This window comes from Stegodyphus dumicola, chromosome 9, assembly GCF_044657685.1.
Source record: "Stegodyphus dumicola isolate Sdum_Otavi_A_Nest chromosome 9, ASM4465768v1".
NCBI classification, from domain to species: Eukaryota; Metazoa; Arthropoda; class Arachnida; order Araneae; family Eresidae; genus Stegodyphus; species Stegodyphus dumicola.
Window position 1 is genome coordinate 46,096,858 of NC_140776.1, and position 14,940 is coordinate 46,111,797.

Genomic DNA, 14,940 nt, shown 5'->3' on the forward strand with positions numbered 1-14,940 from the left:
TCTACAACGATTTTTTTTATCTATATATATTAATACCATAATAATTTTTAATTAGTGTTGTTTATGATTGTAATAAATTGGAAAGAAGTAATGATTAGTATATTTTGTAGATATAATGTAAAGAAAATTATCAAAATATATAGCTCAGTTTACATCTCCATAGCAGATAACATTAGAAACAACATTTGTCTGTAGCTAATTCTAAAGTAATCCTGATTCTGTTTATTGTGTAGTTTAATTCCTATTCAAAATTTGTGGGGTTTGATTTGTTTTTAAGTTACATGATTAAATTTAAATATGTAATTTAGTTAATTAGTCAAGTTAGAATAATTCTCTTGGTTAATTTTCTCAATATTTTAAAAGTCATTTAAAAAGTTTAATCTAACTTAAGGTGTTTATCCCATGATTTGAATTGGTTGTGAGAAGGAATTTATATATATTATTATTTTTTTCCTAATGTAGAAACACAGGAATCTCATTATTGCTTATCTCATCTCATATTTTCTTCCCTGTAATTTTTGGGCCCCAAGAATTTGTTGCCAAAAAAACATCACTAATGACATTTTAATAACTCCTATTTATTTATATGTAACTTCTGGCTCCACTGCAAATTCTATTAGCTAAATCTCTCATTATTAATTAAATGCTTAGCTGTTGAAACAAAAAAAAAAAAAAATGTTGCAAACAAAGCTGATATACTAAAAACTTAGAAGACAAACTGCAGCTGCTTGTCGCCAGAAATATACTTTTTATAGAGAAAAAAGGTTACAGGTAAGAAATGGCTAAGGATTACCAAAATTTCTCTGGAGATTTTTTGTTGCGAAAAAAGTCTTGATGAGAAAAAATTATAGTGAAGAAAATGTGAGCTAGGGTAATCATTAAAGTGCTGAAATTTATAGTCTAATTAAAAAAAAAATAAAACACTTCATTATTATTTTATTTATTTTCAGGCCTTTTGATGATAACATGTACAGACATGGCTATTTTATGTGGGAATGGCTCTGAAGCTTGCCATGCAAAGTATGGGGCAGTTTCTATGAAAACTGGCAATTGCCATGAGATGGTAAAATATTTTCCTTGTATTTTATTACCTAAGTTTCAATGTTTGTAACAATATGTAATTAATTAAATGAACATTTGTTTCCCCTAATGTTCTTTTTTACATGTAGAAAGAATATTTTCATAGTTTTTCTCTCCTTTTGAAAAGGTACTTTGATATCTCTGCATTATTTACCAAATTATACAGCAATTTCTGATTATTTATTCTTATCAAAATATTTATATTCCATGTTTTTGAAGTTCACATAAGTTATATTCGCAACTAAGAAATATTGGATCTTCCCTGTTATTTTTACTCCACTACATACCTGTTGTATTTCATCTGGTTTTCACTCATGCACAACAAGGCCAGCTGTGCAGTTTGGGCTTCCTAAGCAATTAGTGTAATTGACACTCTATGTAACTTAAACACATCAATAATTCAAAATGAAATATATTTCTATTATTTGTCAGTTGTGAAAACAACATCTATGGTACCATCCAAAAATTGGTAGGCCTATGTTGTCTATGCTTTGAGACTATCCTGATGTGAACTTATTTGGAAATACTAGAACAGATCCTCAGTTTTAATCTGTACTTTCAGTGCTTTTTACACTGTAGCCTTGTAGTCCTTTTTATGTCATATTGTTAACAAAAATTTTTTTTTTAAATATGGCATTCTGTTTTGAACCCTTTACTGAAAGAATAAACTGATATTTTTTATGGTTAGAAAAATTTTACCATTATTTTATAATGGAAAAGATTTTAGAAATGATTTTCTGAATTATGTGTCTGAAGATGTAAAAAATATTTGTTATTTTAAATAGTTCAGGTTTTTAAAGGTAATTCTGTTTTTATTTTAAGGAAAATGGCCTAAATATTAAGTAACTGACTATAAAATCAGGAAAAGCGTCATACCTTCTGATTGACGTAGATTTAATTAAGAGTCTATTGATTTTGAGGATGAACAGGTGCAGGTCCATCATCATCAGGAGAAGAGAAATTTTGCAAAGAAGGGAAGAGCCACAACTGTTTTTATACAAAAGGCAAAGGAGTAAAGCGAATGAGAATGTATAGCCATCTGTCCACAGAAATGATAAAGAAACATGAAAAGTGCTAAGAAAGATTAGATTGAAGTTACTGTTATCAACTAAACAAGATAAATCTTTGTGAACGTGAAAAGTTTCAAGCAGGGAATCTAATTCACCAACTGAGGAAGCTTTTTGGATAAATTTTGAAGACCTCAAGTCTGTGATTAAATTTCCAACTATGATTAGCCATTGATGATTTATTTCTTCTTTTTGGACGTAAGATTCATGTTCCCTAATGCAAAATGTTAACACTCTTTTAGTTTGGCCAATATATCTCAAACCACACTGACAAAATATACTACAAATTCCACAAAAATTAAAGTGAGAAATGAAATCTTTAAAAATCAAACCACGAATTTTATTTATGAGCGAGAAAATGACTTCAAAATTGAACTTCTTGAAAATCCATGCAATTTTGTAACTGACAGAAGGATGAAATGGAAAAACAACAATATTCATGTTATTTCTAGCAGCGAAATGACTTCTTTGACAGCAGGATTTTCGCCAATGACTATGGAAAAAATTTTCTGTCATTGGCAACTGATCTCAAGTAACTGAGTTTGTTAGTAAACAAATATTTTGAAGAACAAACGTTGAGGGTGCAAAATACATAATAGTAAAAAGAAGCCATTTGTTGCTTAGCTGGTTGACATGACATAACATGGGGAGGCAGACAAACATAAAAGGTTCACAATAAACAGTAATGCTGGAATCAGATTCTTTGGGGATTATAAGAATATCAAGGAAAGGAAGGATATTATCAGATTCAGTTTTCAAAGTGAACTCGATAGCTGAATCAATTGAATTTATAACAGATAATATCTGGGATAAATCATCTATATTCCCATCAAAAAATGCAAAAATGTCATCTACGTAGCAAATACAAAGATAAAAAAAAAATAGTTTTACATTTAATTTGACCTTAAAATAGTGCTTGTAAATGTCAGCAAGTACAGGAGTGAGGGGATTACCCGTAGCTAATCCTTCAATTTTGTGATGACATTTATTTTAGAAAACCAAGTGGGTTTGACTCAAGGTTTTGAGAATTCCATTTCAAATGTACTGAAATTGAAGAGTTAATTTCTCATACTGAAGTTATGTGACGTGATGGTTTTTGAAAGAAAAGAAAATGAAGTAAAAAATGATGAATAATTTTTATAATAAACTATTAGAAAAAGCAGAGCTCAATAACCAGTTAAACCTGCTATCTGTGTGTGTTCAGCTTGTGATTAGTGAATAAATAGCAAAACATTCATATAAAAATTTAATGCTTTAAAATATTTTACTATGCTGACATCTTACATTTAATTATTATTCTTTGATTTATTCATTTATTATATTACATGGAGGGCAAAAAAAGAAAAAGAATTTTTGAATTTTTAAGAATTTATTGGAATTTTAATTAATCATACTCAAAAAGTTAGTCATTTTAAATTTATGCTAAAATTCAGAATAAGAAAAGTTTTTATTTTTCTGTCAATATATAGCAAAAGTAAATTAATAAAAAATATGGATTTGTTTGCATGGTGCTTATTTACAGATTTGTTTTTACAGGCACTGAGAATTGTTCTCCAATCAATTGAATCACATGCTAACAGATATGGAAGATACATCGAGCCAGTTTTATCCTTGAGTGTGGATTTCTATGTCAGAGTTTTTGTCAGAGTTTATACCAGCCCAATTATTGTAAAACAAAGTGTGTGGTAAGGCATTTTGATACACATCTGCAGTCAATATTTATTCATATATATATATATATATATATATATATTGGATAAAAATGTTCTTCAATATATATATATATATATATATATTGGATAAAAATGGATAAATATATATTGGATAAAAATGTTCTTCAAAGTATTTGTAGTCTTCAAATAATAGTTCAGGTTTTTTTAATATTATTTAAGCATATTCATTTGAGGAAGTGAGAGAAAATAATTCTTATGCACCTTAGATTTCTAGAGACACAAGTTTCAAGCTTATTATGCATTAAATGTCTTTTTTTGTTACATTTTTCCCATTTTCCTTTTAACTGACCTTCTCAGTGGCATGTCATTTTGGATTTACTCAGAAAGATCTACTATTTTTTGAGCAACATATTATTGCGTGCGTACGAGTTCGTTATGAAATGAATGCACAAGTCCGATGAAAAATGAACAAAAATTTATTATTATCACAACAAAAATGCTTAAATTTTCTCAAATTATCATGCAGTATTACAATATCTCACAGTAGTTATCTTTTAACTACTCAAATGTCCAATAGCACGTAATTCAAAACAGCTAAAGAAAGCTAATCCGCGAATTCGCTACAATCAACAAGAGCAGTTTTCTAAACAACAACAAACTAAGCAACTACTACGAACTGAGATGTTTTCCTCCTTTTATAAGCTTTTAAAATCATGCGCTAGAATTTTCCAGTACTTTCTCGAAATCAAAAAGAGATATTTATTTATTTAATGCACGCGCTCTTGCATTTTCAATTTTCTGGCTTAGCTTTCTTTTAATATTCGTCACACGCTGCACTGCACGAGAAATAAAACCATTTAATTTGTAATTGAACTAACATTAGCTTTTAAAATACCAAATTCGTAACACTGCCCCCTTCACAAGGACTGCACGTCCCGGGCAGTACAATTCCTGGACAGGAAGCTAAACTTACAACTGTGGCATAAATGCAACTGAGGCATAAACATTACATCACAATATCAAACAACATGAACAATAAATGCAATAACTAACTTAAATCAAATGCTATCAAATACTAAATACAAAACAAATACTAAATACAAATCAAATCAAATATACATTTAAAAACAAAAAGGACCATGGTCTTATACTATTTACAATTATTTACATTACGTATCGAGCATCTGAGATGGAGAATAGCTGGTAGTCTGGTGTTTCTTTTCGACCCTAGCATGATTTCGGCTGTTTCTCGAGCTGGTTCTTTCGGACAAAGCGTCGGCATTTCCAGGTGAGGATCCCTTCTTAGGATCGATAGTCATGTCTTCAGATCCTGAAAGCAGTTTGTTGTTTTTCAAGTCTAAGGAAAAATTGTATTTCCTTAAAAAGTCCAATCCGAGTATGCATGGATCTGTGATATCCGCCACATAAGCCGTGTGATGGTAGGCGGCACTTCCAAACGTGATGCTTACGTTTAACTTCCCAGTTATGTCGATCTTATCACCAGACGCAATCTGAAGGGTAACACAGGATGGCGTCCAAATAAGTTTATCTTTAAACTGTTCAGCTAAATCTTTCCTAATGATGGTAACATTAGCTCCTGTGTCAATGATCATATTGCAAGGAACTCCATCGATATTCCCATTAATGGACAGTCCGTTACTGTTGCCACTCACTGTATAAATTTTAAGCGCTTTAAAACAAGGTTTTTCATTATCTGGCAACCTCCGTTCCTCGATATGGTCACTAATATGTTTACTGCGTCGTTGCTGGTAAATGCTCTTATTTTCCGTACCTTGGGGTGTTCTGCAATTCTTTCGTACGTGGCCTTCAGCTCCACAGTTCCAGCACTTTGGTTTCTTGTCAGTCCTTTGCCTTCCTGTGGCATTTAATTGTCTGTTTAAATCGTATGCCTTATTTTCCGTGCTCTGGGGAGTTCTGCAATGCCGTCGTAGGTGACCTTCAGAACCACATCTCCAACATCTTACAGCCACTTTGTTCTCACTGCTACTTCGTATCAAAGCATCGACTTGTCTGGATAAATCATCTAAACGAGCCATCAGTTGATCTACTGGCTCATGGACTCGCACAGCTCTAACTGGGTGGCGGTCTCGACAAGTGGCTTGCTGGGCTGCCTCCAATTTCATGGCGTACATACACTAAAGCGCTTTTCAAATCTTTAACATCCACCATTCGTAGAGCCTTCTGTATTTCGGGATCCCGGATGCCATCGATAAAGTACTGCAGGGACAGGATTTCCCTCGTTTCTCTCGGGCACTCCGTAAAGGCGAGGTGGGACAGCCTTTCAACATCTGTGGCGAGTTCCTGGAGTGATTCGGTGGGCTTCTGTTGACGGGATTTTAATTGAAGCCTGCTGTAGTCTTTTAAACATTTCTCGTCAAAGCGCAGCTCCAATGCACCGGATAAAGCTTCAAAGTCAAGTCTTTGGTTTTCTGGAAGCGTCTGCAGGATATCCGCTGCGTCTGCTCTCAGAGAAGCGGCGAGATGGCAGGCCTTAGTTTGGGAATCCCATCCATTCGCATCCGAAACGATAGAAAATTGCGTTTTATACACTTGCCAGGATGTCTTCCCATCATATGTGCATAGCTTCAGAGAGGAGCGAGCAGGCATAGATAGAAATTTAAAACTTTCAGAATTGCTTCCTGCAATCGCTATGCACTTCTTTAGGCTGTCAACTTCTTTGGCGACGGGCAGCAGAAACCCTATCATCAATTTGGGATTCGATTTGTTGTTGAACAGAACAAACTCTTCCTTCTATTTCTTCTTTGACAGAATCAACTCTGTAACCTATTTGTTGTTCCACTGCCGAAACTCTGTCTTCTATTTGCTCTTTCACAGAAAAGACTTTTTCTTCAATTTGTCCAACTTTAATTTCAACCGCGTCTATTCTGCCTCCCATAACCTCAAATTTATTTTCTATTATGCAGGTAATTTCTGTTTTCATCTCTTCTTGTCTTGCTTCAATCTTTTCCTGTCCTGCTTCAATCTTTTCCTGATTAGATTTCATATCTTCTTTCAACGAGGCAAAGGCTGAGATCAACTGCCTTAATTGCTCTTCCATCACTCTTGTTATTGGCATTCAAATTCCACTTCTGACACCAAAAATTATTGCGTGCGTACGAGTTCGTTATGAAATGAATGCACAAGTCCGATAAAAAATGAACAAAAATTTATTATTATCACAACAAAAATGCTTAAATTTTCTCAAATTATCATGCAGTATTACAATATCTCACAGTAGTTATCTTTTAACTACTCAAATATCCAATAGAACGTAATTCAAAACAGCTGAAGAACGCTAATCCGCGAATTCGCTACAATCAACAACAGCAGTTTTCTAAACAACAACAAACTAAGCAACTACTACAAACTGAGATGTTTTCCTCCTTTTATAAGATTTTAAAATCACGCGCTAGAATTTTCCAGTACTTTCTCGAAATCAAAAAGAGATATTTATTTATTTAATGCACGCGCTCTTGCATTTTCAATTTTCTGGCTTAGCTTTCTTTTAATATTCGTCACGCGCTGCACTGCGCGAGAAATAAAACCATTTAATATGTAATTGAACTAACATTAGCTTTTTAGATACCAAATTCGTAACAATATATTAACAACATTTGTAAATTTGCTATTTTAGTCTTCGTTTTCATAGGCTTTCATTCATTAAAGTTTGATCATTGTAAAAAAATAAGAAAACAAAATATTTTAAATAATAGGTTAATATATAATAAATGATAAAAAAAAAATATCGTGACCGGATAAAGGTAGTTGTGTCATTCACAGAGTTAATAATCATCATGTTGTCTATGCATTTCAATATACATACTTTCTTCATGCATTTTGATTACACCTTATGATATGAGAGAGGGTTAATTGTAAATCATTAATATTTAAAATTTAGAAATATTAAATGTTGAACAGTGCATTGTGAATTTCTGAGTACAGGTAATATATTTTAGTCATGTAAAATCTATTTCAGCATCTTTTCCATTTGCTGTATTCACCAGACCTTGTCCCTAGTGATTTTCATATCTCTGAATGTTCAAAGAGGCTTTGATGTGGGTTGAGTCTTATAAAGTGTGAAGCAAGCAGTAACTGAACTGAAATCCAAAAGACATTTTTACATTACATACCCATGCACTTCAAAGTGTTATGCCAACAAGCTGAGCAGTAAAACTACTGAACACTGGTAGTTTAGTGGTATTATCTTGCTATAAAAGGCCTTCAGATGGCATTGTTGTAACTATGACAGTAGGATTTTGTCAATATGTGTTTATTATCCTGACGAGATTATATTAGGTATGTGTTCTGTGTTGAATTTGCATAATTTGTGGTGTATTCAATGCATTTGTATTTAATGTACACAATGCTGCAAAATATGTAGTCCAAATTAATTCAGTGATTAGGTAATGTACCAGACATGTGTTTCAAGTTGTATATTTCGCAGTGACTGCCTAAAGCATCGCAACAAAAACATCACGGAGAAAGCAAGGAGAAAAGATTACAGATTTAAAACATTATGGCATAAAGCATTGTGGCAGAACATAAAACATTGGTGAAACTTCATGGTTTTAATATGCCATGGTAGGAAAAGCAAAACATTTAAAACATGTATTATCAGATTTTAAAAACTTCATATGTATCATCAGCAGTAATCTGCAATAATTTGTGAGTATGAGAAGAATAAAAAACATTTTTGTGTATATTACTTCTGATTTTTGTATTAACTATAAACTTGTTACCGAAAAATCAAGAAGGAAATTTAAGCAGGAAATGAGTAGAAGTTATAACTATGAATAATAGTTAACGGAATTTTAAACTAATGTAGAAAGCATCAAATCTTTGTTAAACTTACCCTTTTCTTTTAATGTATTAAAATTTTTTCATATAATACAGAAAAATATTCCTCATTTTGTCTCATGCTCACAGGTGCTTTTACTGCAAAAGTGAAGAAAATTTGAAACTTTTAAAATCTGAAAATGCAAGTCAATGATGTTATTGTCATGTGATGTTTTATAAATATTTTATTTTTAAGTGTTTTTGTGCAATGTTTTTTGTGATAATGTTTTAAAACTCTGAATTTTTTTTTTCAGGTTTCCTACCATAGTATTTTAGAATGTGATGTTTTCTCCTTTCTTTTACCCTCCTTTCTTTCTGTGATATTTCATAAGTTAAATTCTTTCATGTTGTTTTGTCTGACAGTTTTATGAGTGAGTGTATTTCCCATGTGCTTAGAATGATTGCATTGACTCAATGGCTGTGTATTTAATATCATTTGGCTGGCTGAGAGGTACTTGCTGAGATTTTATTATAGAAAGATTCTTCTAGGCGATGTAATTTTTTGACACAATATATTTTAACTATTCAAAATGTTATTCAGTGGGTGTATAATTTTATACTTTTGAATATTAATAAAATATAAAAAAAAGCATCTTGCATTTATAATTATGAAAATTTTTTTTCAGCAAATTGGCTATGGTCTATGTTTGTTCCGAATGTGGATCATTTCACCTGCAGCAACTTGGTAACAGAGTGAAAACTGAAAAGGGGTTTGTTTCCTTTTTCCTATATTGTATATTTTGTATAAAAATCTAATTCATCAGACATTTTTATGAACATGCATCTGATTTAAGTGTATATAAATATGTGAAGAATTAATTACACATGAAAGAAAGTGCGAGTCTTTCAGGATCTTTTAATAGTTCATATGTTATTCTTTGCATTTTGATGATGAGAGACTTGTTTTTTAAAGCTAATTTTTCATTTTGATGTTAAATTTAAATTGTGTAATAATTAGAAAACTAGAAAATTGTTTTAAAAAGTTGGGTTACTTTTGAGTTCATCCATAGCAAAACATTCAGCATTATTTTTACTAGCATTTCTCACTACTCTAGATGAGTTCATAAATCACAATATTGCTGTAAAGTAAATTAAGATCAGATGAGTTCAAACATATCATATTGCTCATAGGATTACAGGATGCTTTGTAGAGCTTTTATAAAGTAGATCCAAAAGTGGGCCATTTTCTCTTACATGTTGTGCTGTTAATAATTCTGTTTTTAAACTTTAAAAACAGAGTTTTTGGAAATTAGAGAAATCATTTTGAATGTCATGTAACTTAAATTGCAGAAAATTAATTATATGAAGTATAATTTTAATACACTTTAAAAGCACTCTAATAATCACTTTCTATGCTCAATGTTTACAGATGAGTATTTCTAAGTTTATGTTATTACACAGATGAAATGCCATATAGAAACCATACAGATAAAACATGATATAGAAATTGACATTAAATGGCATTCCTAATAAGAAAATAGGGAATAAATAGAGGGAAATAATAGTAAATGCACAAGTAAAATAAAAAGAGACACAATGGGAGTCATCTCTTAGATGGCTGCTCAGGGTTCTAGAATCTCCCATGGAAGTAGTTATCTTAGCCAAATATCGATGGTGTCTATTAGCTAGGTCCAGCAAAACATCAATCTGTGGTACTATATAGAAGTGCTGGCCTAACTTCTATCTGTTCTTGTTTGAATCATAGCCATCCAGGCAGGATAATGATTAGTGATGCTGACTGCTGTTTTGAAGGGATGGTTTCAAATCCCAGTGAAGGTGTGGATGTTTGTGAACATGTAGTGTCTATGTGATAAGGGGCATTCAAAATACATTGTTGAAATCCTCTTGAGAGGTTGGTGGTAAGGGAAGAGGGCTGTAAGATCCATAGATCACATCCCAAATTGTTGTCTCTCAGATTTTCTCCTGGTAAAATTATAAAAAGAAAAATGCAGTCATTTAATATTTTCATAGAATATGTAAGTTAGCATCAAAGTACCATTAGTCTTAATTCTCATGTTTTGGCTACATCACTTTACAAATAAAAGGATGTTTCCACCAAATTTTTTTGCCATGTATAATTTTTATAGAGTTAATATAAGTAATACAAGAATAAGAGCTAATAAAAGGAAATATAAAAAAAGTATGGCAACACTTAATACTGTCAGGAGTTCTAAAGATTTGCTGTTTTTAAATATCTTGTGATTTTCTTACTGAATTTTTAATTATAAAAAGACATGGAAAACTGTGTAAGTCATTGTACTAAGAAAACTGAGTATTGATATGCTGAACTATCAAAAGAATGGGAGAGGGAATAGAAAATGTATAACAGCACTTTAACACTCTACTGGGAATTTAAAAATTTCTGATTTTACTGTTGAATTATCTGTTGAATTTATACCTGTGTTGACATAAATGTGAAGAATGCACTGTTCAGTAATAAAGTTAAAAGGGGGAAAAAAGTTCTCTTCACAGGGGTGAGTCCAAGAGCAGACTGATAATCTGCAAGCTGAGGTACAACATAAAAAACCCTCCAGTGTGACATCATAATCTAAATCCTTTCAAATTTGTTTCTTTTTTTAGAGAGGGGTACTTATTTTTGTCTCCTAAAGGAACAAACTGTAATGTTTATAAAAGTTAATGAAGTAAAAGAGAAAGAGATGCATAGGTACACTAAACTATCAACTCCAAAATGAATATGATCAATTTCAATAGCAGGCAAAACAAAAATATATTGTTTTGGCACCATTTTATCATTGATTTGTGATACAATACTAGCTGCTTTGACTGAAAATGGAAAAGTTAATATAAACAAAATAGAAAGGGGATAACTTGTTTAAAGAAAGCTGTTTCGTAATCCAAACCATGTTTACATGATGTTGGAATATATAACTTTGATGAGTTTTACTGTAGTCAGTTAACAAATGCATAAAAATAAACAATGTATTAATTATCAATTACATGTGTAAATACTGCTGTCAAAGTTATGGAAATGTTGGAAAATGTCGAGTTTTGTAAACCTTGTTAACTGTTCTCTATAGTCCATTGGTGAGAGAAAAGTAAAAATATTGTTACAAATTTGGTATTTAAAAAGCTAATGTTAGTTCAATTATAAATTAAATGGTTTTATTTCTCGCGCAGTGCAGCGCGTGACGAATATTAAAAGAAAGCTAAGCCGGAAAATTGAAAATACAAGAGCGCGTGCATTAAATAAATAAATATCTCTTTTTGATTTCGAGAAAGTACTGGAAAATTCTAGCGCGTGATTTTAAATTATTATAAAAGGAGGAAAACATCTCAGTTTGTAGTAGTTGCTTAGTTTGTTGTTGTTTAGAAAACTGTTCTTGTTGATTGTAGCGAATTCGCGGATTAGCGTTCTTTAGCTGTTTTGAATTACGTTCTATTGTACATTTGAGTAGTTAAAAGATAACTACTGTGAGCTATTGTAATACTGCATGATAATTTGAGAAAATTTAAGCATTTTTGTTGTGATAATAATAAATTGTTGTTCATTTTTCATCGGACTTGTGCATTCATTTCATAACGAACCCGTACGCACGCAACAATTTTTGGTGTCAGAAGTGGGATTTGAATGCGAATAACAAGAGGGATGGAAGAACAATTGAGACAGCTCATTATTGCTTTTGCTGCGTTCCAAGAAAAGATGGAAGCTGGCCAAACATCTTTTAAAGAAGAAATTAAAGAGAAAATGGATGCTGGTCAAAGGTCCGTTAAAGAAGAAATGAAATTGGGCCAGGAATCCCTCAAGGAAGAAATGAAAACGGCACAGGAACAAATGAAATTGGGCCAAGAATTTTTAAGGAAGAGATGAAGGCCATTCAAGCTGGTTAATTAACTTTTAAAGACAAAATAAAAGTTGTTAAGGAATCTGTTAAAGAAGAAATAAAAGCTGAACAAGTCAAGATTGAATAAAATCAATACGAAATGAAAAGAGAAATTGCCTGCATAATAGAAACCAAATTCAATGCTATGGAAGACAGAATAGATGTGGTTGAGAATAAAGTGGGACAAATTGAGGAAAATATTTCTTCCATTAAAGAAGAAATAGAAGGAAGAGTTTGTTCCGTTCAAAAACAAATCGAACAACAAATTGATGACCGGGTTTTTGCGGTTGCCAAAGAACTGGAAACTTTAAAGAAATTCGTAGCGATGGCTGGGAGCAAGAGTGATGATTTTAAATTCTTACCGATGCCTGCTCGTCCATCTCTGAAGCTATCCACATATGATGGGAAGACATCCTGGCAAGTGTATAAGACCCAGTTTTCTATCGTGGCGGATGCGAATGGATGGGATTCCCAAGCTAAGGCCTGTCATCTCGCCGCTTCTCTGAGAGCAGATGCAGCGGATATCCTGCAGACGCTTCCAGAAAACCAAAGACTTGACTTCGAAGCTTTATCCGGCGCTTTGGAGCTGCGCTTCAGCGAGAAATGTTTAAAAGACTACAGCAGGCTCCAATTAAAATCCCGTCAACAGAAGCTCACCGAAACACTTCAGGAGCTCGCCACGGATGTTGAAAGGCTGTCACATCACGCCTTTTCAGAGTGCCCGACAGAAACAAGGGAAATCCTGTCCCTGCAGTACTTTATCGATGGCATCCGGGATCCCGAAATACAGAAGGCTCTACGAATGGCGGATGTTAAAGACTTGAAAAGCGCTTTAGTGTACGCCATGAAATTGGAGGCAGCCCAGCAAGCCACCCGTCGAGATTGCTACCCAGTCAGAGCTGTGCGAGTCCACGAGCCAGGGGATCAACTGATGGCTCATTTAGATGAATTAGCCAGACAAGTTGACGATTTGATACGTAGTAGGAGCGAGAACAAAGTGGCTCTAAGGTTGTTGGAAATATGATAGTGAGGGTCACATAAGATGGAATTGCAGAACCCCCCGAGGTACGGAAAATAAAACAGATGATTTTACCAGACAAGTCAGTGGCTTGAGACGGAACAGAAGTGAAAAGAAACCAGTTCTAAAGTGCTGGAACTGCGGTGTTGGAGGCCACGTGCGAAGGAACTGCAGAACTCCTCAGAGCACGGAAAATAAGACAGACGAGTTGAACAGACAATTAAATGCTCTCGGACGAAAAAGGAGTGACAAGAAACCAAAATGCTGGAACTGTGGAACTGAAGGCCACGTACGAAGGAATTGCAGAACACCCCAGGGGACGAAAATTGAGACCATTTCTCAGCAACGATGCAGGAAACAAATGAATGACCATATCGAGGAACAGAGGGTACCAGAGAATGAGAAACCTTGTTTTAAAGCGCTTAAAATTTATACAGTGAGTGGCAACAGTAACGGACTGTCCATTAATGGGAATATCGATAGAGTTCCTTGCAATATGATCATTGACACAGGAGCTAATGTTTCCATCATTAGGAAAGATTTAGCTGAACAGTTTAAAGATAAACTTATTTGGACGCCATCCTGTGTTACCCTTCAGATTGCGTCTGGTGATAAGATCGACATAACTGGGAAGTTAAACGTAAGCATCACGTTTGGAAGTGCCGCCTACCATCACACGGCTTATGTGGCGGATATCACAGATCCATGCATACTCGGATTGGACTTTTTAAGGAAATACAATTTTTCCTTAGACTTGAAAAGCAACAAACTGCTTCCAGCATCTGATGGCATGACTATCCATCCTCAAAAGGGATCCTCGCCTGGAAATGTCGACGCCTTGTCCGAAAGATCCAGCTCGGGAAGCTGCCGAAATCATACCAGGGTCGAAAAGAAACACCAGACTACCAGCTATTCTCCATCTCAGAAGCTCTTTGGTCGAGACCTTCGTCTGCCTTGTGACCGCTTGTTTAGTCGCCCTACGGATGCGCCTTCATCACCTGAGGAACACATCCAAGATGCCCAGGCCCGGTTTGAGGGGATGCACCGTTCTGCACGAAAGCAAATCAACTTGGCGACAGAGAAAATGAAGACCAGATGCGACACAGGAGCCTGAACACGAATGACGTCGTGGTTCGGATCCGTGAGTCTTCGAACTCTTACGACAGGCTCATTACTATGGCCATAGTATATAATGTAAGTAATTGTAAATAGTATCAGACCATGGTCCTTTTTGTTTTTAAATGTGTATTTAATTTGATTTGTATTTAGTATTTGATTTGCATTTAGTATTTGATTTGTATTTAGTGTTTGTTTTGTATTTAGTATTTGATTTGTATTTAGTGTTTGTTTTGTATTTAGTATTTGATAGCATTTGATTTGTTTAAGTTAGTTATTGCATTTAT

At 33.6% G+C, this 14,940-nt stretch overlaps 1 protein-coding gene across 2 annotated transcripts in view; it reads left to right on the forward strand.

Annotated features, from left to right (window-relative positions):
- Trm1 (tRNA methyltransferase 1) overlaps positions 1-14,940 on the forward strand; it is a 71,338-nt gene that overhangs the window by 22,086 nt on the left and 34,312 nt on the right. For both annotated transcript variants that reach the window (XM_035350345.2, XM_035350344.2), the window contains exons 5-7: positions 951-1,063; positions 3,684-3,832; positions 9,304-9,387. In XM_035350345.2, the coding sequence (XP_035206236.2) occupies positions 951-1,063; positions 3,684-3,832; positions 9,304-9,387 (346 nt within the window). The remainder of the gene's footprint in view (positions 1-950; positions 1,064-3,683; positions 3,833-9,303; positions 9,388-14,940) is intronic.